Source organism: Schistocerca nitens, chromosome 8 (genome assembly GCF_023898315.1).
Source record: "Schistocerca nitens isolate TAMUIC-IGC-003100 chromosome 8, iqSchNite1.1, whole genome shotgun sequence".
NCBI lineage: Eukaryota > Metazoa > Arthropoda > Insecta > Orthoptera > Acrididae > Schistocerca > Schistocerca nitens.
In genome coordinates this window covers 590942717-590968517 of record NC_064621.1, presented here as the reverse complement: position 1 = coordinate 590968517, position 25801 = coordinate 590942717, and the positions used below count along the sequence as shown (strand labels likewise).

Genomic DNA, 25801 nt, shown 5'->3' with positions numbered 1-25801 from the left:
GTGTGTGTGTGTGTGTGTGTGTGTGTGTGTGTGTGTGTGTGTGTGTGTGAGTGTGTATGTGAGTGTGTATGTGTGTGTGTGTGTGGTAGATGATGCGAGTCTCTGGGTATATGTATCATTTTTTATGTTTTTCTAGATTTTAGTTTTCAGTTTTGCCACTAGAGATTCTTGCTATCCGTTATTTTTCTGTGTCTGAATTATTATCTTCAGTTCCTTGTAGGTACATTTGCCAAGTAGTACTGTATATAGTTCATGGAGCAGATATCTGAGGACACATTCTTTTAGGGTCTGTGGCTGGTTAAGTGATTGGTTCAATATTGTGTATGTTGTGTTGTTTCATGTAAATACTGAATGAGTGCTGGCTATTTTTCTTTGTGGTGGATATATCTAGGAAGATTAGTTTGCCTGTTTGCTCTGTCTCTAAGGTGAACTTAATGCTTTTTTGTTTATCTCTGCATGCAGATGTTCTATTTTGTGTTCTGATTCGTGTATCAAGCAGAGGATGTCATCCATGTGTCTCCTCCATCTCTGTGGTGCAATCACAGAGTTTGAAATACTAAGAAGCTCTTAGTGTAAAACTGTTCTGAGCACAAACTGATAGCCTTAGCACCCAGGCCGGCCGCGGTGGTCTCGCGGTTCTAGGCGCTCAGTCCGGAACCGCGCGACTGCTACGGTCGCAGGTCCGAATCCTGCCTCGGGCATGGATGTGTGTGATGTCCTTAGGTTAGTTAGGTTTAAGTAGTTCTAAATTCTAGGGGACTGATGACCACAGATGTTAAGTCCCAGAGCATTTGAACCTTAGCACCCAGTCATAAGAATGTCGTAATAGAGTACCAACAGAACATAATATACTGGCGTTAAGAGCACAAGTGTGCGGGTAACGTCTGCTGGTGTGAAAGTGGAGATGCTTTACGTGACAGAGAGGTAGGAATATTAGTGAGTAGCATTCTGTGGATGAGGGCTGCCTTAGAAACAGAACATGAGCTCTGACTTGACCAGGAAATGAGCCGTGTAGTATTTCAAAGGTAACGTCCCAGCATTCGCTTCAAATGATCTGAGGAAGAAAAACCAAACATGGCAGCAACAAGTGGATCTGAGCACAGCTCCACGAGTTCAGTGCCTGCTTGACCTGCCTCAGAGACAGAACTGCCGTGCGTGTCTTGTTGAACTGTAGAAGAACGAAGGACGGAAGATAAGGGTTCAACGTCCAGTTGACATCAAGGTTATCGCAGATGGAGCACAACCTCGGACTGATTCGGGAGTAAAAAGGAAATCGGTCGTCTTCTGGCAAAGGAACCATTCTGGCATTTTCCGGAGCGATTTTGGGCAAACATGGAAAATTTAAATCAGTATGGCCGGAAGTGGGTTTGAACTGTCATCTTCCAGAATGCCAGTGCAGTGTGCTAACAACTGCGCCACCTCGCTCGGTTGGGCTGAAGAGTGCGTATAGAAAAGATGGATACATGGGCAGAGAGATAGACAGACAGACAGAGAGACGAAGACTGAGAGAGAAAGAGAGAGGCTACTGTGTAACGTGTTGCTGTGGACAACTATCAACTTCATTCGACGTCAACGCTGAAATATGCAGTCGTGTGAGTTAGGTTCACTCAGGTGCAGTTCACCGCCACTGAATATGGAAATGTAAGGTAACAATCAGATTCATTCGGCTACAATACACTGACACTACATTGTGGAAACGTATCGGTAAAGACAACAATTCTTCATTTCGCTGCAGTCATTCACCATTGAGCTATTGATGTGTGTCACTGTGTTCAACTGTCAGGCTCATTCAGCTGCAGAACATCGGCGCTGATGTATGAAAACGAGCTACTGCCAACAACAACTAGTTTTATTTCTTCGCTGTGCATTACCAATGAAATAGAAAAATCGTGTTGCTGTGGACAACAATCAAGTTCATTTCGATACAGCACATAACGACTTAAGTATTGTAGCACGATACTACAGGCAGCTATTTTCATTTTAGTGCAGCACATCAGCACAGAAATATAGAAATATGTCTGGTGAACTATAATAATGCGCGGTATATCGTACCTGGTATACAACAATGTAGCAGTCTGGAGGAGACATCTGATCGGTTTTCAGCGTTACTAGCGGTAAAGGGCTCTGAAAGGTACCAAACCTTGCTATCAAAAATTGATTTAGGTGGATGTGCAGAACGATGCATACTTGGTCTGATTTCGCACTTTAAAAGCTCTTACAGTTGAGTTTACGAGGGGCCCAGTGTGTTGTATACATGATAAAGCCATGATTATGCTATCTGTTTCATATTAACTGTACATATCTCATTTTAAAGTAAAGTGCTTTGTACCCAGCATCGTCATCACCAGACTTGTAATTATTTGTGTCACATTACCTGCAAGTACACCATTTTCAAGTCAGAATACAATATCTCGACGGATAAGGCAAAAATTGTAACACACGTTAATTAAAGGGTAAAACGTATACGTATATTTAAATCAGCTATGCCACTTACCATCTCAGGACTTAATTATGCCATCATAAAACCTTTTTACGTCAGTTATGATAGCCACTTAAGCAGTCTCCGCCGTATGTAGTATATTATGTGCATAGTGGTGCCTCGGCTTGAGTTCATCAAAGATTACACGGTAGACACTTTAGTTTTCTGACACCATTGGGAACTGAAGTTACAAATTATGAGATCTAAGGTAATTCTGAACCCGTAGCATTTTGGTGTTACTTTCAATGGTTTGTTTTATCTGCGAAACGGCCTTCAACCATTAAGTGATATCCCACTGAACTGTTTTCGAACATCAGAGTTTCGAAGAATGCAAAATAACTAATTGGTGACTTAGCACGACATACTACAATCTCTATGCTATGTAATGGAAGGTCTTTCAGCTGACACGATTTTGCCTTTACCCTGTAAGTGAGACCCACTTATTAATGCAGTCATTAAAGTGAAAATAAATTTATTCTTCGTTCTCTTTTCTTTTCCTGTTGTAATTACATTCCTTTGTTTCTAACAGGCGGGAATGGTTTAAATAGGTTCAGTTCTCAGTTCTAGAGCTAAAATTGTAGGAAAGCAGAACTAGCTTCCTAATATTATAAAAAGGATAACATCTAAATCTTTTTGATTACTAAAAGATTGGCTCCAAATTGACAGCACTGAAAGAATTCCTTTTCTTGCAAAAAGAAGTTATAGAATTGAAACCGAAACCAAGCATTTGCCTGACAGGAGAATCAATATCTATGTGGAGGGGCAGTCTGGGGAAATATACTGGTAACTTTCAGGTGCAGGATCCATGCATAGTGTTGGTATAGAGGCGAACGTGTACCAATATTGTTCACTATAGATTGAACTATGGATAGTAGGAATTGACTCTGCGGAACTCATATAAGATACAAGCTCGTTGTAGACCTGTATGTTGGGAAATTTGGTGGTATGGTATGGTATGGTATGCAGGAGAGTGAAGAGAAGCAATCATTGTCGGAACAGGCCTTGAAGGCCCAACGCTACCGATCGGGCGTCACCTCATGCGGATAATGAGGAGCATGTAGTCATCACACTGTCCGCTCGGCCGTTGTCAGTTTTCGTGAGAGGATGCGAAAAGTGAGACGCAGTATAAGACGACTAAGCATTAAGGGGGACATCAAGAAACCTCGCTGGTGCAAATGTAGAGCTGACACTTGCGTGGGAGAGAACAGGCTAGACGAAGGCATTGTAGGGAGGATTCCTCGTTGCCCCGGTTCACCCGGCGTAGAGATGAGTCCAACTACTACACATTTGTAGGGGATCTGTTGTGCATTCGCCGTAAATCTCTTGCAGCAGAGGATATTCAGGATTTAGTTTATGTTTTTTCTGTATTCTGTAATGAATGGCCTTATAAGACGTAAATAATTATATGTGCGCTTCTTCACCTAGAATGCATTATCGATAGATGGTGTCGACTGACAAGGTGAGAACACAATTATTAGTAACGTCATGGTTTCGGATGCGTTCTATTTGTACGTTACCAGGATTCATATACGACGTCAAAGTCAATATAAAACATTTGCACAAAGAGTATCCTTCCACGCTGCTCTACAACTCCTTTATTAGGAAGCTCCGTTTGTCGTGTATCAGTCCAAACGGTGGACGTTAAACGATTAACAAAAAATATAATAAAAAAATAATCTAATGAGTGGTGCACGATGCGTGATTAGTAACTAAAGAGGATTTTTTTCCTTAGAAAGATGTAAATGTCGTATGGCATTGCCGGCTGCGACTTGCTGTTGGAGGGTTTAATCGCCTGTCGAACACGGTGTTGTTCAGCCGGTCATTTTGCCTTTTCTTACATATAGATGACAGTTGCGTTGTGTATGTGTTTTCGGAGTGTAGGAGAGTGTAATACTGCAGACACTTGTGTAGCGAATAGGTATGCTTGTGTTGTATGATGAGGCGAGAGAAGGGAGAGGGTGAAACTTCAGGCGAGAAAGGAAGAATGGTTCAAATGGCTCTGAGCACTATGGGACTTATCATCTGAGGTCATAAGTCCCCTAGATCGTAGAACTACTTAAACCTAACTAACCTAAGGACATCACACACATCGATGCCCGAGGCAGGATTCGAACTTGCGACCGCAGCGGTCGCGCGGTACCATACTGTAGCGCCTAGAACCGAACGGCCACTCCGGCCGGCGGCGAGAAAGGAAGAATGAATTGATTGTTGGTGTTAATAACGACCATCCTCCTTTACCTCCCCTGCATTACTGCATATGACGTGTAACTGAACACATTTGTTCTGTGCATGCAGTACACGTGAGACGTGTTGTTGTTTCCACTGCACTGTGTGGAATACGAAGGTTCTGTTATAGTTCACCTGCTGTCTTCAAGTTGATGGCCCCAGCGCAAAAAACAGCACGCTGGTCGTAGATTCTGTATCTTGAGGCTGAAACTGACTTTTAGCGAGTGTGTGTTCTGAAATAATGTGTCACTCCATTGGGAAGCCACCCGTGTATTTTAATATAGCCACACGAGAAGACTACATGATCTTAAAACAACACCTTCTGATACAGCACAGTACATGATCAAATACAATGTTCACGAAAATATATCTTTACACTATTTGTGGCACGTGTCTGTGCCTCATGACTACCGGAGTGAATCTTTTAATACTGAATACTGGCAAACACACTCTGCCACAGAGAACATGACTGTATGACTGCCTAATCCAGAGTGACGAACAGGAACTTAAATAAAAATTGGAAACACATCCTACGACAGACAACATGTCTGTTCATCTCGACTGCCGAATCCAAAGTGACGAACAGCCCGAAACACTTCGCGCCCCATACTAGAAAAGGCGTGACCCGAACGCTTCCGAAGTGCTTCGTCTGCAATTTCATCAGTGTTTTGTTTTTTATTTAAATTGTTTTTAATAATTCTAAAATGACTGATTGATAGTCAGCTGTCGAAAGATATTTATATTAGAAAGTGAAGTCATTCCAATGAGTAGTTTAACTAATAATAATAACAATACTTTAACGTTTTGGCGCCCAAGCACCGAACACAGCAGCCAGTCACAGAGCAGTAGCATTATGCAGGCGGTCTTTCTCACGGAAATGGTACCGAGTCTGACATCTGCCACACCACATTTCGTCATCTATATGCTTCTTGCACCTTCACTGCTCTGGGAACAGCTTCTTGGAGCCTAATGTGATGGCTGACTAAGCCAGAAACATTATAAACTCGGTGACAACTAATAGCGTACTCGTTTCGAATTTCACCGATGGAGCTGCCAAGCTTAATGTCCCCGTCGGACGCATCACCATCTAGAGTGTCCCATGTCCTCACTTCATGAGACTCTGTGGTGGGGTCTGGAACGTAGTCCAGGGCATTGGAGCATAGACTGGTGAACCATCCACCATTTTCTCCCTTAATTTTGATGGTAAGACATTAGTAGTGAAAATTCCACCAACCACGAGAATTCGAAAAAGCTAACTTTCGAGTTGGGTGCTACCGCACTGGCGTGATTTACAACCTGCACTACAGAGTTGGGTACTCTTTTTCAGTGAAAGCAAGTTATTATCGTGTGGTATATTTCCTTGAGGCCTGAAGATATGTAGATGTTTACTGAGTGAAATATGTGAAACCGGAAGTCGCAAGTGATTTTTTTGTTTTCTAATCAGGACTTCTGCACTTTTCATGTACTGTTCTACCAGACGGTGAACGCGTAAACTAACTCTGTTGTTTTGTTCACAGGGCAAGAAGTGTCCCACCATGCGGCGAGACATGTATTACAGAGGTGAGTGAGAATATCATGCAGTATATCTGATAGTCTGTTGCTTTCTTGAGATGGAAACGAAGAAAATGGACACCGCATGAAAGTAATTCAATAGTTACACTGACAGAAAAATCGCAACACCAAAAAAAAAAAAAAATTACTGTAGACTAATGAAGTTTCGAGGGTACATTTGACCTACGTAACATATACAGGGTGGTACATTGATAGTGACCGGGCCAAATATCCCACGAAATAAGCGTCAAACGGAAAAACTACAAAGAACGAAACTCATCTAGCTTGAAGGGGGAAACCAGATGGCGCTATGGTTGGCCCGCTAAAGGGCGCTGCCATGGGTCAAACGGATATCAACAGCGTTTTTTTTAAATAGTAACCCCCATTTTTTTATTACATATTCGTGTAGTACGTAAAGAAATATGAATGTTTTAGTCGGACAACGTTTTTCGCTTTGTGATAGATGGCACTATAATAGTCACAACCGTATAAGTACGTGGTATCACGTAGCATTCCGCCAGTGCTGACGTTATTTGCTTCGTGTTAAAATGGACCGTTTCCCAATTACGGAAAAGGTCGATATCGTGTCGATGTATGGCTGTTGTGATCAAAATGCCCAACGGGCGTGTGCTATGTATGCTGCTCGGTAACCTGGACGTCATCATCCAAGTGTCCGGATCGTTCGCCGGATAGTTACGTTATTTAAGGAAACGTCAACCACGACCTGCAACAAATGATGATGCCCAAGTAGGTGTTTTAGCTGCTGTCGCGGCTAATCCGCTCATCAGTAGCAGACAAATTGCGCGAAGATCGGGAATCTCAAAAACGTCGATGTTGAGAATGGTACATCAACATCGATTGCACCCGTAGCATTTTTCTGTGCACCACGAATGGCATGGCGACGACTTTGAACGTCGTGTACAGTTCTGCCACTGGGCACAAGAGAAATTACGAGACGATGACAGATTTTTGCACGCGTTCTATTTAGCGACGAAGCGTCATTCACCAACAGCGGTAACGTAGACTGGCATAATATGCACAATTGGCCAACGAAAAATAGACGATGGCAGCGACAAGTAGAACATCAACGACCTTGGCGGGTTAATGTATGGTGCGGCACTATGGGAGGAGGGATAATTTGCCCCCATTTTATCGATGGCAATGTAAATGGTGCAATGTATGCTGATTTCCTACGTAATGTTCTACCGATGTTACTACAAGACGTTTAACTGCATGACAGAATGGAGATGTACTTTCAACATGATGGATGTCCGGCACATAGCTCGCGTGCGGTTGAATCGGAATTGAATAGCATATTTCATGACAGGTGGATTGGTCATCGAAGCACCATACCATGGGCCGCACGTTCACCGGATCTGACGTCCCCGGATTTCCTTCTATGGGGAAAGTTGAAGGATATTTGCCATCGTGATGCACCGACAACTCCTGAAAACATGCGTCAGCGCATTGTCAATGCATGTGCGAACCTTACGGAAGGCGAACTGCTCGCTGTTGAGAGGAATGTCGTTACACGCATTGCCAAATGCATTGAGGTTGACGGACATCATTTTGAGCATTTATTGAATTAATGTGGTATTTACAGGTAATCACGCTGTAACAGCATGCGTTCTCAGAAATGATAAGTTCACAAAGGTTCATGTATCACATTGGAACAACCTGAATAAAAAGTTCAAACGTACCAAAGTTCTGTATTTTACTGTAAAAAACCTTCCTTTTACCAACTGATCCTCTAAAATTGTGAGCCACATATTTGTGACTATTACAGCGCCATCTATAACAAAGCGAAGAAAGTGGTCCAAGTAAAACATTCACATTTCTTCACTTACTACACGTATATGTAATAGAAATGGGGGTGCCTATTTGAAAAAAAAATCGCTGTTGATATCCGTTTGACCTATGGCAGCGCCATCTAGCGGGCCAACCATAGCGCCATGTGGTTTCCCCTACAAGCTAGACAAGTTTCGTTCTTTGTACGTTTTTCGTTTGACGCTTATTTCGTGAGATATTTGGCCATGTCATGATCAATGGACCACCCTGTATGATTAACATAGCATGATCACAAATTGATGTAAGCGCGAGATAAGTCATTGCAAATGAGAAATGCAGGTATTAATAACTGGAGTAACCTCCAGAATACTGAATATAAGCATGCAAACGTGCGCACATTGTGTTCTGCGGATGCCGGATGTAAGTCTGAGGGACGGAGTTTCATACCCGTCGCACTTAGTTGGTCGATGCATTGAAGGATGACGCAGGCCTTGTTGTTGGATGATGTGCCATATGTGCTGGACTGGAGACAGACTTGCTGATTGAGCAGGCCAGTGCTACACGTGGGCACCCTGTAGAGCACGGTGGGGTGCAACACCGCTGTACGAGCGACAGTTATCCTATTGTAAACCAGCCAACACCCTCCCCCCAGGAATGCCGTTCATCAGTGGGAGCACACCAGGTCGAATCACCAGACTGACGAACAAATATGCAGTGAGGGTGCATGGCATAGCCACGAGAGAGCTCGTACTGCCATACGAAATCGGACTCCAGACCATAACTGCAAGTGTAGGCCCAGTGAACCGACACTACTGGCCATTAAAACTGCTACACCAAGAACAAACGCAAATGATAAACGGGTATTCACTAGAACCGACATGTGATTACATTTTCACGGAATTTGGGTGCATAAATCCAACCACCTCTTGCCGTAATAACTGCCTTGATACGCCTTGGCATTGAGTCAAACATAGTTTGGATGGCGTGTACAGGTACAGCTGCCCATGCAGCTTCAGCAAGATACGACAGTTCATTAAGAGTAGTGACTGGCGTATTGTGACGAGCCAGTTGCTCGGCCACCATTGAGCAGACGTTTTCAGTTGGTGAGAGATTTGGAGAATGTGCTGGCCAGGGCAGCAGTCGAACATTTTATGTATCCAGAAAGGCCCGTACAGGACCTGCAACATGTAATCGTGCATTATGCTGCTGAAATGTAGGGTTTCGCAGGGATCGAATGGAGGGTATGGCGATGACGAATACACGCTTCCGATGTGCGTTCACCGCGATGTCGCCAAACACGGATGCGACCATCATGATGCTGTAAACTGAACCTGGATTCATCCGAAAAAATGGCGTTCTGCCATTCGTGCAGCCAGGTTCGTCGATGAGAACACCATCGCAGGCGCTCCTGTCTGTGATGCAGTGTCAAAGGTAACCTCAGCCATGGTCTCCGAGCTGATAGTCCACGCTGCTGCAAACGTCGTCGAACTGTTCGTGCAGTTGTTGTTGTCTTGCAAACGTCCCCATGTGTTGACTCAGGGGTCGAGACGTGGTTGCATGATCCGTTACAGCCATGCGGATAAGATGCCTGTTATCTCGACTGCTAGTGATACGAGGCCGTTGGGATCCAACACGGCGTTCCGTATTACCCTCCTGAATCCACCGATTCCATATTCTGCTAACAGTCATTGGATCTCGACAAACGCGGGTAGCAATGTCGCGATACGATAAACCGCAATCGCGCTAGGCTACAATCCGATCTTTATCAAAGTCGGAAACGTGACGGTACGCATTTCTCCTCCTTACACGAGGCATCACAACAGCGTTTCACCAGGCGACGCCTGTCTACTGCTGTTCGTGTATGAGAAATAGGTTGGAAACTTTCCTCATGTCAGCACGTTGTAGGTGTCGCCACCGGCGCACGTCATCTTCGTGGTGTAGCAATTTTAATGGCCAGTAGTGTAGCATCCATCCAGAAAGTTTGGTTGGAGGCCCTGAAAGAGCCTCTTTCTAACCAACACACGGCCATCACTAGCACCAAGGCAGAACCAGCTTTCATCAGGAAACACAAATTACCACCTCCCCACCCTCCAACCAGCTGTCGCTTGAGACAACTCTAATCGTAAATGTGCGTGGCTAGGAACGGTGAATTGCACGCTATAGGGCGTCTCGCTCGTAGCTGTCCTTGAAGTAACCCATTTGTAACTGTTTGCTGTGTAACTCTGGTGGCAATTGCTATTCAAATTGCTGCTGAAAATGCCGTACGATGCGCCAGAGCCATACGCCGAACACGATGGTCTTCCCTCTCGGTATTGTGACGAGGCCGTCCGGGGCCCGGTCTTCTTGCGATCGTACATTCTCGTGACCGCCGCTACTGGCCATCATGTACAGTGGCCATACTATTTATTGCTTAGTCTTTTTGCAGTGTCGCACAAGTAAAAGCTACTAGTAGCCCTATTACACGACCTCGTTCAAACTCAGTGAGGTGTTGATAATGGCGCCTTTGTCACGTTAAAGACGTTCTTGACTAACATAAAGTCACGACGTCCCATCTCAAAGGTATCTAGCGGTGCCGACAGTTCCAGCGTGTATTTAAAGCAATCCAGATTTGTATCGTCACACTGGCGCTAGCAGCACCACTCTTATGCAACTTGCGCGAAATTTGAATAGAAATCATCCTTCAGATACAGAAACATGCCCACCAATTTTGTTTGTGTTGCACAACTCCTTCTTGCTGATGCGGTTTTTTCCATCGCTGTAATTATACCACTTCGAGATTTTCTGACACTGGTGCCGAACCCAGGCATGAATACAGACATGTCTCTATTGAACCTAACATATACATTCCTCCACGTTCTGGACCAATTCTCAGACATCTTTAGGAACATGTCGAAACTTATCTTATAAACGTGTTGGTAAGACCACTTGCATAATACTTGAAAATACATGTGTTGTGCAAGATTACTAAGTTTAAGGTTTCACATCACCAAAACAGTCTTTGAAAATGTTTAGTCTGTGAATGGGAAGAGATTTATGTAAGTAAACAGTTAATTAATATGTTTATTTCGTGTAGAAAACAAACATCACACCTTAAACGTAAGCCAGTACGGCTGACGTTCTACCAAGCTAACGTCACACAAAAACCACCTACACAGCAGTAGCACCCACGTTCACTTATATAAAAACTTAGTAAAACCTACCTGTTATTTGTGAAGGGTTTTTTCTTAAAAATGTCACTCTCAAGAATAAATTTTAGTCGAAAGGCATTTTGACTAATGTTTTTGTACGCTGAAGACCAAATTGAAACATAACTAATGTATATCATAGTTGCAAATAATGTCTCTAAATGTCATTTATTTGGGTTGGAAGCACATTTTTATGCTGATTTCATTGAAATAGGCTTGCAAGAACATAATATCACCGACATTGAAATACAAAGGTAACTAACTTTCTAGTGAAATGTAATTTTGTAAGACAATTTGCGTGTATATGTTATTAAATTGTATTTCATCTGTAAATCTGCTTGTGGTCTGCAAACAAAAATCTGGTATGTGTAAATATAATCAGTATCATAATAAGGCTATATTAATTAATTCAATGCTAATAGAAAAGATGGCCCCACGGGTGGATTCGACAGATTGTACCGCGTTAATGTGAGACTAGCACAGTCGTTCTGGCATGCGATGTAATCAAAATGCCGTACGTAAATCACCACACATCAGAGTTGTTTTAATTGACCATTCCACAACAAAAGTTCTACAATAAACGTTCTATTTTTGAGATGTCGTCTTAAAACTTGTTCCAAAAGTAAAATGTATATGTCAATATTTATATAAGCTACTTGGGGAACGTCACCGTATATTTACTTGTAAGAAATACTCTAATTTCAAATAGACTGACCGATTCCACATGACGAGTCCTCACGACCTTTATCTTTGAAAAGTGAAATAATTAACTCAAGAAAACTGCAGTCGGATATTGACATTATTTCTTGTCAAATTTCTTTATTTATTACCTTAGCCGGTGGAATATCAGCCCACAAGGCCCTCAGTTACGTTTAAGAAGGCTTTCTGAACATTTCTCATCACATTTATTACGCTAAGCTTATAACAGTTTACATCTAATTCACAACATTAAACATTTTCAAGTTACTTTACTGCAGAAAATAACGTAGTTTACAGTACTTATGGGAAGTACAGCAAAAAAGGCAAAATATATGAGAAAGGTTTAAACCATGAGCGCTAGCCGCAATAGACAAGAGGCAAGGGTGAACGATGGACAGCCAGAGGAACGTGATCGAAGATAATTATTGATGGGAGGGAAAGAAAATAACGTGGCTGAATGAAAAATGAAAAGAGAAAGTATCATAACTGTATTAGCTTTACTGTTAGTCTGGAGTAGAACTGGTCACATAGGGAAATTCGTTGCACAACAGAATAGCGGGTAATATTGGGATTGCGTTGTTTTCTAGACAGGAGACTGCTGCAGCCTATTGTAGTTGGTTGTCGCTCTAAGGAAACGTGCGACACCCTTCTTGATTTTGTCGTTAATTGTTAATGTACGCTCTTAAATGACATGTAATGTTAAAGTGCATGACGTTCGCTGGACGTTTGTTAAATAACATGCTTAACTCTGTCAATTATTATGCTCCACGATCGTTGTTAATCTGAAGTGTGGTCTTGGGGCGGAACTGGACGGGACACATTGGGATACTGTTCCATTCTGATCCAATAATTTTCGATACAGGTAGATTTTAGTCTATATGTTTCTTTTTTCCCTAGTTTTTCTAGAAAGACAGAATTACAGCAGTGGAATAGTAAGTCAATGAAACTGGCTGTTTCAACCATTTCGCCTACTGAAATTGCAGTTTTTAAAAAATCCCAGGAGTTTAACGTAGCACCCAAGTCATGTTCGAAAATTACGTTTGCAATCTAAGAATAATCCCAACTACCGAGCTGACGTATCAGATGGGAAATTTAAAAATGTGTTCACTGCAGGACGAGAAGACGAACTGGTAACACACCTGAAGTCAATGAGAGCAGATGTTTTAGTCGAATAACGAACCATTTCAGTGCATCAATGTTTTATGAACTAGCAGAAGAAATTTATTACCACACAGATTTGACTAAGAAACATGTCTAGCTGGACAGCACTGGGTTATAGGATTTATTACTAGGCATCCTACCTTTCATTTATTCGAATGTCAGAAAATACGACAGGTGTGCGAGTAATGGGATTCAATAACGTAACAGTAGCAGTAACAATACATGTGTATTAACTATTAAAAATAATAATATAGTTTTTTAAACTGACATTGAAATATTTTCTTGCAGAAACGATTTTTTCGAATATTCCATATTTCTTAGGCCTAATCGGTCATTTAACAAGTTTATGTCTTAGTTTTAAGACGATATTCCTAATAATTTCAGTGTTTATACGTGAATTTCACAAAATATTGCCTTACCATGTTCTGCTCCGTGGACGCGACGGAATGGGAAACATGAAAATTTCCTTTTAAAAAAACTATATTTACTAGAAATACATAATATGCAGTTGTAAGCAATTTTAAGGGAAGGTGCGTTATGTTCTGCTGCAAGGTGATTTTCTAGCATCTTTAAGAAATGTTTACTTGTGTTCCTTTATTACGAAAAAATCGTCAAACATTGAGTAGCCCGTTGCTTTCCGAGTTCCCCTAGATTAATTTGTTGCGAAACTTTCTCAGGCGACTGTGTCTTCTTGAAAGCAGCAGGGCACTGATTTGTGCACAGAGCGCAGGACGGCGGGTTTCAAAGGCGTACGGCGGCAGTAGGGAAGGAGTTTGTAGGTGTGTTTCTTTTATGGACGCACGCAGCTAGAGTTGCTAGATAAGTGGGATCTTGATGATGAGCTGACAGGTACTTAACCTACGATACGAGATACAGGCGGTGCATATACAATGAGGAGCCCATCTTCTGGGACTTCAAGGTCTTAAAAGTATCAGATACCACAACGAACGCAGTGGAATTAATGTAGCTAATGATTTTACTTAAAACTAGATTCTGTCATGGGAGTGCAGGATTGACTAAGTTTTAACATTTTAATTTAAGTTGACAGAATTATAAACGCTGGAAAATGTATCGCTTACACAGGCCATGATCACAAACAGAGAGAAACAAAAGGAAATTTTGTTAAATTTGTCAATTTACTTGTTTTAAAAAGCTTCCTTTTGTTCCCTGTCACTGGTAAACATGATGTGTACTTTGTAATGGTTATGGAGTTATGTTTACCATATTGTTTTTAATTCTTTTAAGTTGTCGTACTTGTACAAGAGGTGCATAGAGTAGACATTCTGATTACCATGTTATGCTAATTATGTTTGGCATGATCTTATTTGTTTACACTTGTTTTGGCTTTCTGTGTTTTACATAGGGATCATTTTTATGCTTCTGAATAACTGAATATCTTAATTAAACATTTATTTCGCTTGGTATATTCCTCTGTTATGGTAATACTCATACGTCATGAGCATTTGATTGTACATATTTAATAGTTTTTTATCTTGTTAACATTCCACTGTAATTTGCAACAATCAACGTTCAAAAATCTTCAATGGTAATGGCCTGAAGATGGCAGTAAAATTCGAGTAGTATAATAGGTAATATACAGTTAAATTATAAAAAGAAAACAAAAATCCTGTAAAATTACGGTTGTTGCCATGAAATAACTACAGTAAAATAGTTGCATAGACACAAACTGGAAGCTGTACAGATAGAAGTTCTAGCACATGGTATAGTGCTATGAATATTTTATTGAAATAGAAGGAATACCGTTACAATAGTCCGCAGCTCGTGGTCGTGCGGTAGCCTTCTCGCTTCCCACGCCCAGGTTCCTGCGTTCGATTCCCGGCGGGGTCAGGGATTTTCTCTGCCTCGTGATGACTGGGTGTTGTGTGATGTCCTTAGGTTAGTTAGGTTTAAATAGTTCTAAGTTCTAGGGGACTGATGACCATAGATGTTAAGTCCCATAGTGCTCAGAGCCATCTGAACCATTTTTGAACCGTTACAATAACTTATGCAAATTTCATAAAAAGTGTTTTATATAAATTCAGATAAACGAAATCAAATTAGCATGTATTAGCTTAAAATTGTACAAAATATGAAGAGGACCAGTATATGTGGTCGTTATGAACGGGAAATTTCAATATGCTTTCTACTGATGTCACTGATATAAACTGGCATACTGAACAAAATATCCTTTTGTTTCTCTTTATCTCTCTTTTACTACTGATCATGACCAGTGTAGACCAATAGAGTATCAAGGGCTTCAGATTGCGTCAACTGAAAATAAAGATTTAACAATTTAGTCAATCCTGGCCTCCGAAGACAAAATGTCATTTTATGCAAATCGTTTATTTAATATTTTTCTGTCTGTTCCTCTTTTAGTTGTGATCACGACTAGTGTAAGACGATACATTCTGAAGCATTATCTGATTCTGTCAAATGAAAATAAGTAATATGGGGTGCTAGGCTATAGTAAAGCTGAAAGACGTCGACTCGTGTTAACAATCCTTAAAGTAATTTGAATAATCCGTCCTGTTTGGACCGACCGACACACGAATACTCTCCATGAACTCAGGTAAGGAAATTAATCTCTCGCACAACAGACTGAATAAGGAGCAGGATTTGGCCCTCAAAAATTAGTTGTGGGTGTCAGGTATTACGAAATCATTAGCAATTATTAATTCGAGCTGTCAATGATGTTCTGACGTAATAAGGACAGCTAGGCTACAAAAAAACATAAGAATGAAATAACTGTTTGTTAGATTCCTTCGACAAGGCCTGTAAGGCATAGTGACCATTATCCAGACAGGCCAGTCTAGAATTTATAATCATGGCAGGATGATTACTCTGATTAACCCAGGAAATAAGATGTAGATGCCAAATTCAAATGTGTAAAAACACGAAATTTTGAGAGTCAGACATCCAAATTACCATACAGCTGTTTTTTAAGCTAACCACGGAGCTGCCTTCCCACTTTGCAACATAGAGGAATGTGCTGTCCACGTCGAGTGCCATCTGGAGGTCGCCAAAGCTACCACACAAGTAGAGAAAAATAATTTTTGCTGTGACTTTCGTATAGCTTCCCATGTGAATGCTACGAAATGAGCATTTCTTGGCCAGCCTGGCTTCCTTCAGTTTTCTTGGAAGGCCAGTCGCGAAGCATACCACCACGATGACCCTTTGGCTGAGATTCCAACTAGTAAAATAACTTCTTTTGCGTTGGGTTGGATATGTGTAACTGTCCTTCAGATCAGGCGTTTTAGGTCCCAAACAGCTCATTATAGCGGCTGCAGTTCCAAAGAAATCTGGGTGCACTCCACGGACAGTGTTGTAACTGACAATGCAACTTACCTGCCATCGGCCGATCAGCCCAAAAGCCCAAAGTCCTTGTAATGGCCCTTTCTTTAGAATTCGGGATTCACCAATGGCACTATTCGTGGGGTAATGTAACTCATTAAATAAGGAACTTGCAAATAAATATGAAAATGAATTGAGATGCATGTTAGCAAGTCAGTATTTGCTGTCACTGATATATGCCACGATATGAACTGTACAGATATCTACCATTTGGTGCAGTCGTTATACGGACTGAAATAAGTCGTTCTAATAGCAATGACATTTGAAACCTTATCTGTATAAACCTGAATGACGCGTTTAAAAGTAGTCGTGAGCTTTTCGTTGGTAGTTACTAATCACTCTAATTAACTTGAATTTAATTAAAATATGAAATTATGTATGATTTTATAAATTCTACTGCTTAAAAAACTAAAATTGTTTTTTAACTAGATAGGGTTACATATTGTAGAGCAACAAATGTTTTGCTTCCATAAAAAAGAGATAGTACTGCTGTGTGGTCCTCTCTTACCACTGCATCCGGTGTGCGACATCACGACTAATAGTGCTTCGTCTTTTTACAGCCAATACGTGGGAGGACCATGAACCGAGCAACCTGTCGTGAAGCTGAGAAATCCAGCCTGTGGCATGATTCACGGTGCTGTATAGGAATGGTGTCGGCGGTCTTTGTGCGGAAGAGAAGAGGTGCCTGTCAATTAGTTGTGCTGTTGTCGCTGTACCCTGCGAGCTCCTGAACGGCTTTCGTGTTGTCTCCTAGTGGCCCGAGTATACACAGAAATACTCGCTTCCTGTGCATTTTATAAGACTGTCGCTTACTCTGAGTGCTGACTGTGCGTCTGTGGAATCATAATTACTATGCGGACAAACTAGAAAATGCATCCTCATCTCGCCATGGCTGCCTGTGACTCTACCAAACTACTGTAGGCCGATCAGTTTCTCTGAGTGCAGACAGTGTCAGTAAACTAAAAATTAGCAGAGCACAAATGTAAATATATAGTTTTGTAAGTGGAGTTAAGATTTGTCAGACGGTTGCATTAACGAAATGTACAAGTAGATTGAGACAGTTTGGGTACCATCAGAAAATAGAAATTTCAATACAGTGTATCAGATATGAGTAACCATCAGGTGAAATAGTGGCATCAATGGGAATCGTATGTGGTTAAAGGTATAAGATACAACTCCGATTACGCTACCTATTTAAGCACAAAACCTTCGATTTTTCTGTGTCATGCTAGAATTTGAGAACCACAGTCGTGTAAACAATCACTTTGTTGTGAAATACTGTCCTTTTGAAGGGAACATGTTACGGCAGACATGGCGAGTAGAGATTATGGATGTCGCAAATACTCTTATACTACGTCTGTTCCATACCATTTGTACTAGTATAACATAATCAAGCGTAAATGCGAAGACTAACTTTGTACACGTGTAAATATATCGGAGAAAACTACTATCATTTGTACAATGAGGCATAGAGAATGTATATGTATATATGGAATGACTGATATTGTAGTTTTTTAGTACGGAAACTTTGTAACCGAACTAACAGGGACAAGCTTTAAAATGCTTCATTAATACGAATGACATTCGTAATAAAGGGATTGTACAAAGATCTGTGCATTAGTTTTATTCTTTAACTCTGTTCCTGCCAAACCAGTTTCAGTACTCTGATAGTATCAAAAATATCTGAAAAACGGCGACAGATAGGGAGCGAACTGAGACATAAGACAAAAGATTCCAAAAGCGGCTACCTTCCATAAATCAGTTTTAATTAAGTAATCATTTATCTGCAATCTCGATATTCCTCTCTTTCTATAGTGATGGATACAGAAGATAAAACAATTTACCATCCTAAGATCATAATAATCATAATTGTCTAATCTTGTCATAGTCAGCACATCGCAAACACACAACATCACAGAAATCTCTTTTCTCATAATATATTCTTTGACTGTCCCCACAACATCCTCTCTTCCCTCTATTCCTTCCTGTTTTATTGTTAAGTTTTGGTGGACACCATACACACTCCTATTAGGGTTTCACGTGCGATATATCATGTGTATCACCTTTCCTGCGTTTCTGTTTTTCATATCGCAGATCCATCATCAACATTTACGCTCCTCGACACATCGTCATTTCTAGTCTCACCATACAGCATGTTACTTTCTGAGGAAGTAGCTAAAGTAATATGTTCTCTATTTCCTCAGCTCTCGTACATAGTAGCCCACAGGCACCTGTCATAAATGCAAACCTTCATAGCCTAAGTTATTTCGTCAGGGAACAAGATTTACTAAGATAATAAGAAAAGGAGTTAGTACACTCATTTTATCCTCCTACCACTCTACGGAAGTCTTGAAAGTCTTGATTACCTTACCTAACAGTCAAGGCTTTCTATACCCGTAACACTACGCACCTAGCAATCTTCTGTTTGGTATTTATATGCCACGTAAATTGTTTATAAATAGTTTCTTAAGTTACCTAAACCATAAGACTGATATTCCTCTTCAACAGAAAAAAGGTTTTGTCGGTATTCTTAACGGTTTATATGACTCGAACACGTTTTGTATTCCTGAACTATGAACTAATAACAGTAATGATAGATGAAACAAGTCTGAAAATCGATGGACAATTTAAAAAATCATTAGGATTTTATTGCATATAGTCTAACAGCCTCTTATAATAGTGATTGGCAACTGTTTTGGTCTATAAAGCGATTATATATTGCGACAAATATTCTTTTACTCAGTTTGCTTAATAAATCTCAATCCTCATTTGGATAACAATAACATAAATAAATGTTCAGCTGATTATATTTTAAAATAAAGAATGAAAATACAGAAATTACGTGAGTGTTGCTATTCTTTTGCATCTCTTTACGACTCTGCGGTTTATCATCTTGCAACTTCAAACCGAATTCCTTTTACAGAGCAGCTTCCCAATACACAAGTTTTGGGTGTGTCAGACAGATGGCACAATGAGTAGCATGAATGCATAATCTATGTTTCAAGGTAAAATATGTGCTAGCCGCTTCAAGAAATACATGTAAATATTACAGATATTTGTAGTCATTCTCCCTCATTTGCTGCAAAATTTCATAAGAAAATATATATATATATACTGACCATGATCCGTAAGTTAATGTAGCAGCATAGGTAGGCGAAAGCTGTTATCAAAGGTGTTTAAGTCCTGAGGCGGCTATGGAAGAGCTGACAAACAAGTAAAACTTATGAAACATGGAAGTTCTCGACCCATATCATTTACTAGTAAATAATGTGAACATCAGGCTAAAAAAAGGTTATGCTGTGGAACACTACATAACTCACAACAAAATATTGATAGTCAATTAAAAACTTATTTATTTTCCTAGGTGTTCACTGAGAGATAAACTGCTTGGAATTTCGTTCAAATTTTAAAATTTGTACCTGAAATCATGGAGTTTTCTCAACTTCTGATGCGTACATATTTATTCCCAAAAAGAAGAGATATCTAGTGCATAAAAGAAGTTTGTTCTCTATTCTACATTTTGTGAATATCTCAAGAATAGTTTGTTAGGTAATTTTTGTGTACGTCTTACTGACAGGAAAACAAATTGTAATGGATTTCCCTTCAACATTGCTATTGTTTATGTCACCTGACATACGTTTTGTGGACCTTTGAAACTGCAGTAACACATGGGTTTGAAAGAAATATTAGACAGCCGTTTGTACAGTGAGCACCTGGCAGAGGACTTAGTGCTTCTTAAACACCTTTCCAATCTGTCACTTATGCTTACGAAAATACACGAATACGATGAAGTGGGGGCATACTCTGTTCAGAGGCCGTGCGGTTCTGGGCGCTACAGTCTGGAGCCGAGCGACCGCTACGGTCGCAGGTTCGAATCCTGCCTCGGGCATGGATGTGTGTGATGTCCTTAGGTTAGTTAGGTTTAATTAGTTCTAAGTTCTAGGCGACTCATGACCTCAGACGTTAAGTCGCATAGTGCTCAGAGCCATTTTGAACTCTGTTCAGACTGAAGGTGATTTTCCCACAAGATCTGCTACCAGTACAGACAGTATAGGAAGGAAGGAAAATCAGGTATCGCACTCGCTTTTGACAGAACGTGGCAAGAAAGGGGTCACAAATCAAAAAATGCCGTTGCTACTGTCACTGGTGTGAACAACCGTGCAGTTTTGGATTTGAAGTATTCACAAAGGATGAGTGTAGTAAGTATCTAGTAAGGAAACAAAGGACACATCTGCTACAAGAATTATGAGGGTAGAACAGGAAGTAATGAGGCTGCAGCTGCTCTGAATATTTTCAGCAACTCGGAAATTGTAGTGATGTTGTAGAGATTTATTTTATACCAAATTCCGTATAGATGGTGCCTCAAAAGGTTAAAAAAGTGTCACGAGTCTGTACAATACGTCAACAGGACAATAACTGATGTGTACTAGTCTTCTGTATAGAACAGTTCCACACGTCATTAGGTTTAGGAGCTCCGAGGTCGCCGGTGGGGCTGTGACAGTACAAACAAGTTATTGAGACACATACATGCTATTTGTTGTGCTATGACACTTCGTTTAAGTTGTAAGCAACTCACTGGATATGCTTGCTGACAGATACAACCAAGGCGTGGGTTACTGAATACAGTGTCAACAACACTTTGTCTGTCTGGGGCACCACTTTGTCAGTCACTGTAAAAAACGTCTCCACTAATCCCAGTGCAAAGGCTATAGGCGACTCCACTAGTAGACCAAATGTCGTACGCTGATCTCCACTACGAACAGTAACTACAAATGGCAACCGGGGAAATCCCTACAAGAACTGTCGTACGCTTTTGCAAATCATTAACCGTCAGTTGCAGCCTGGGCCGCCTCTTTTCGCAACGTGAGTGACCGTCTCACTTGCGGCGGCGCAGAGGTTGCTGACTGGACGGCGCCAATCGGAAACTGTCTCAGCGCACCAACTCTGGTTGCGTCTATTGGCGAGGACACAACAATAATTAAACTAGAACGCGATGGTCACTTTAAAAAAAGATTGGACACCCTTCTAGGGAAACTGAAACAGAATCTAAAAGATAAAATTTGATCAGGTGGTAATAGGAATAGTGGTCGCTTAAAAGGTAAAATTATAAATGAACTACAGTAATACTATGATATGATATTTCAAAAAATGCGAATAATTTGCAGAAGTAAGAAAAGCTTTTTTGCCAATTTATTTACACCGGTCATTGACTGATGATAATTCTCTTCATTTTACTTGCCTACATAGAACTCAGTCGTGATGAAAACAAGGAATAAGTCAAGCTACTGGTATTCCTTGTCACCATAAAAAATATGAGCTATTATTATGAAAGAGAGTAAACTAATATTTAGAGACTTAGAGCACCCAGATCTTCTTGTAAAATGTCTTTTAAGTTGCCCACAGAATCAAATCGAATATCTGAATAAGCTCATGTGTACTCTTGTGTCTGAGAATGTATTTGTTGGGATAAAAACTTTGAAACAGGGGAAGGAGTGGGGGATATCATGATGCCCACAATATTTCATTCAGCGGTGGAAATCTGAGTATATTGAAGGTTCTAGATAGACTTGGTGTCCATCCTGGTGTTAGTACCATCAACATCTTTAGCTTCTGTCCAAACTGCGAATACGCAAGGCTCAGTATACTCCTGCATTAAATACCAATAACAACGGCAAGAAAGCGTCTAGATGCAGAGGAAGAAACCAGATGATACGATCTATCGTAGCTCCGATTAATCTGCAGGACACTTTCAACTATGAAATAACGGGTATCTAAAAAATTCCGTAATAAATTCCTCTCGCCGCATTTTCTATGTTTGGACGTTTTCAGTGTATTTGAATCTTATCTGTCATAACGCTAAAACGACAATGTTCAACTTTTGGGAAATTATATACTACAGCTATAAGTTCAGAGTGAACTATAATTAAGAGAAGAACTGGTTTCTCAAACAAAGACAGAATTATATTACATTTTCCTAAAACAGAAATGGCTTAAGAGTAAAAAATACAAAAATACAGTACCAGAAACAGAGCCGGCCGCTGTGGCCAAGCGGTTCTAGGTGCTTCAGACCGGAACCGCACTGCTGGTACGGTCGCTGTTTCGAATCCAGCCTTGGGCATGGATGTGTGTGATGTCCTTAGGTTAGTTAGGTTTAAGTTGTTCTAAGTTCTAGGGGACTGATGACCTCAGATGTTAAGTCCCATAGTGCTCAGAGCCATTTGAACTATCTTTGAATCAGAAAGATGGTTAAAGTGGCTATGAGCACTATGGGACTTAACATCTGAGGTCATCAGTCCCCTAGAACTTAGAACTACTTAAACCTAACTAACCTAAGGACATCACACACATCCATGCCCAAGGCAGGATTCCAACTTGCGACCGTAGTGGTCGCGCGGTTCCAGCCTGAAGCGCCTAGAACACCTCGGCCACTGCGGCCGGCGAACCAGAAAGAGAGAAACATTTGTTCTAGTTCATTGACCTAACCATCCATACAACAAGAGGATGACATTAGAATTGGCATAAGAATTGCAAATTTAACGTTGACGTGAACGGGCGTTCCGTCTCCGCATAACTTGAAGATATTTTCATCCGAAAGAAATTTGGTATGTGAACAGTCCCCAGTATGCTCAAATATTCTAGTACTTCTGAGTATGATTTTCGAATAACGACTGCCGCTACGATCTCTCTCATTAAAATTGAGTTACTTTCCATCTTCTGAATACGGCGATCAGTTATATTTGGGATTCTGGGGTTAAGTAACGAGAAACAGAACAAACTCATAGCTTTAGACGAAAGACTCTCAATGATCTTTGAGCTGCCCGGTCCAATAAATATTATATGATTTTCTTAAATCAAAGACTTTTCTCAGTAGTCAGGATCTCTGTTTGTTGATATGGAATAGGTCGTGCCACGATCTTGCACGATACCTCTCAAAATGTTCTCATTAACATATGCGTTAGTTTTTCCTTCGATCTAAAATAACAACCGTAGACCAAACTAGGAAACATCAAACGTCATATAACAGAACAAGAGTTTCACGTTTTCCATCACTGTTGTTTGTTGTGGTCTTCAGTCCTGAGACTGGTTTGATGCAGCTCTCCATGCTACTCTATCCTGTGCAAGCTTCTTCATCTCCCAGTACCTACTGCAACATACATCCTTCTGAATCTGCTTAGTGTATTCATCTCTTGGTCTCCCTCTACGATTTTTACCCTTCACACTGCCCTCCAAAACTAAATTGGGGATCCCTCCATGTCTCAGAACATGTCCTACCAACCGATCCCTTCTTCTAGTCAAGTTGTGCCACAAACTCCTCTTCTCCCCAATTCTATTCAATACCTCCTCATTAGTAATGTGATCTACCCACCTAATCTTCGGCATTCTTCTGTAGCACCACATTTCGAAAGCTTCTATTCCCTTCTTTTCTAAGCTATTTATCGTCCACGTTTCACTTCCATACATGGCTACAATCCATACTAATATTTTCAGAAACGACTTCCTGACATTTACATCTATACTCGATGTTAACAAATTTTTCTTCTTCTGAAACGCTTTCCTTGCCATTGCCAGTCTACATCTTATATCCTCTCTACTTCGACCATCATCAGTTAATTTGCTCCCCAAATAGCAAAACTCCTTTACTACTTTAAGTGTCTCATTTCCTAATGTAATTCCCTCAGCATTATACGACTACAATCCATTATCCTCGTCTTGCTTTTGTTGATGTTCATCTTATATCCTCCTTTCAAGGCACTGTCCATTCCGCTCAACTGCTCTTCCAAGTCCTTTGCTGTCTCTGACAGAATTACAATGTCATCGGCGAACCTCAAGGTTTTTATTTCTTCTCCATGGATTTTAATACCTACTCCGAACTTTTCCTTTGTTTCCTTTATTGCTTGCTCAATATACAGATTGAATAACATCGGGGATAGGCTACATCCCTGTCTCACTCCCTTCCCAACCACTGATTCCCTTTCGTGTCCCTCGACTCTTATAACTACCATCTGTTTTCTGTACAAATTGTAAATAGCCTTTCGCTCTCTGTATTTTACCCCTGCCACCTTCAGAATCTGAAAGAGACTATTCCAATCAACATTGTCAAAAGCTTTCTCTAAGTCAACAGATGCTAGAAACGTAAGTTTGCCTTTCCTTAATCTTTCTTCTAAGATATGTCGTAGGGTCAGTATTGCCTCACGTGTTCCAACATTACTACGGACTCCAAACTGATCTTCCCCGAGGTCAGCTTCTATCAGTCTTTCCATTCGTCTTTAAAAAATTCACGTTAGTATTTTGCAGCTGTGACTTATTAAACTGGTAGTTCGGCAATGTTCACATCTGTCAACACCTTCTTTCTTTGGGATTGCGATTATTATATTCTTCTTGACGTCTGAGGGTATTTCGCCTGTCTCATACATCTTGCTCACCAGATGGTAGAGTTTTGTCAGGACTGGATCTCCCAAGGCTGTCAGTAGTTCTAATGGAATGTTGTCTACTCCGGAGGCCTTGTTTCGACTCAGGTCTTTCAGTGCTCTGTCATACTCTTCACGCAATATCATATCTCCTATTTCATCTTCATCTACATACTCTTCTATTTCCATAATATTGTCCTCAAGTACATCACCCTTGTATAGACCCTCTATATACTCCTTCTACCCTTCTGCTTTCCCTTCTTAGCTTAGAGCTGGGTTTCCATCTGAGCTCTAGATATTCATGCAAGTGGTTCTCCTTTCTCCAAAGGTCTCTTTAATTTTCCTGGAGGCATATCTATCTTACCCCTAGTGAGATAAGCCTCTACATCCTTACATTTGCTCTCTAGCCATCCCTGCTTAGCCATTTTGCACTTCCCATCGATCTCATTTTTGAGACCTTTTTTTTCCTTTTTGCCTGTTTCATTTACTGGATTTTTATATTTTCTCCTTTCATCAATTAAATTCAATATTTCTTCTGTTACCCAAGGCTTGCTACTAGCCCTCGTCTTTTTACCTATTTGATCATCTGCTGCCTTCACTATTTCATCCCTCAAAGCTACCCATTCTTCTTCTACTGTATTTATTTCCCCCATTTCTGTCAGTTGTTCCCTTACGCTCTCCCTGAAACTCTGTACAACCTCCGGTTCTTTCAGTTTATCCAGGTCCCATCTCCTTAAATTCCCACCTTTTTGCAGTTTCTTCAGTTTTAATCTACAGTTCATAACCAATAGATTGTGTTCAGAGTCCACATCTGCCCTGGAAATATCTTACAATTTAAAACCTGGTTCCTAAATCTCTGCCTTACCATTATATAATCTGATACCTACTAGTATCTCCAGGGTTCTTCCATGTATACAACCTTCTTTCATGATTCTTAAACCAAGTATTAGCTA

General features: G+C 40.7%; 1 protein-coding gene across 1 annotated transcript in view; it reads left to right on the top strand.

Moving 5' to 3' along the window:
* The window catches only part of LOC126198789 (carbonic anhydrase-related protein 10-like), a 367685-nt gene extending 349657 nt beyond the window's left edge, over positions 1 to 18028 (top strand). Inside the window, exons 9-10 of the mRNA XM_049935358.1 lie at positions 6223 to 6265; positions 17001 to 18028. Coding sequence (XP_049791315.1) covers positions 6223 to 6265; positions 17001 to 17041 — 84 coding nt within the window. The 3' untranslated portion in view covers positions 17042 to 18028. The remainder of the gene's footprint in view (positions 1 to 6222; positions 6266 to 17000) is intronic.
* The last annotated feature ends 7773 nt before the right edge of the window (positions 18029 to 25801 follow it).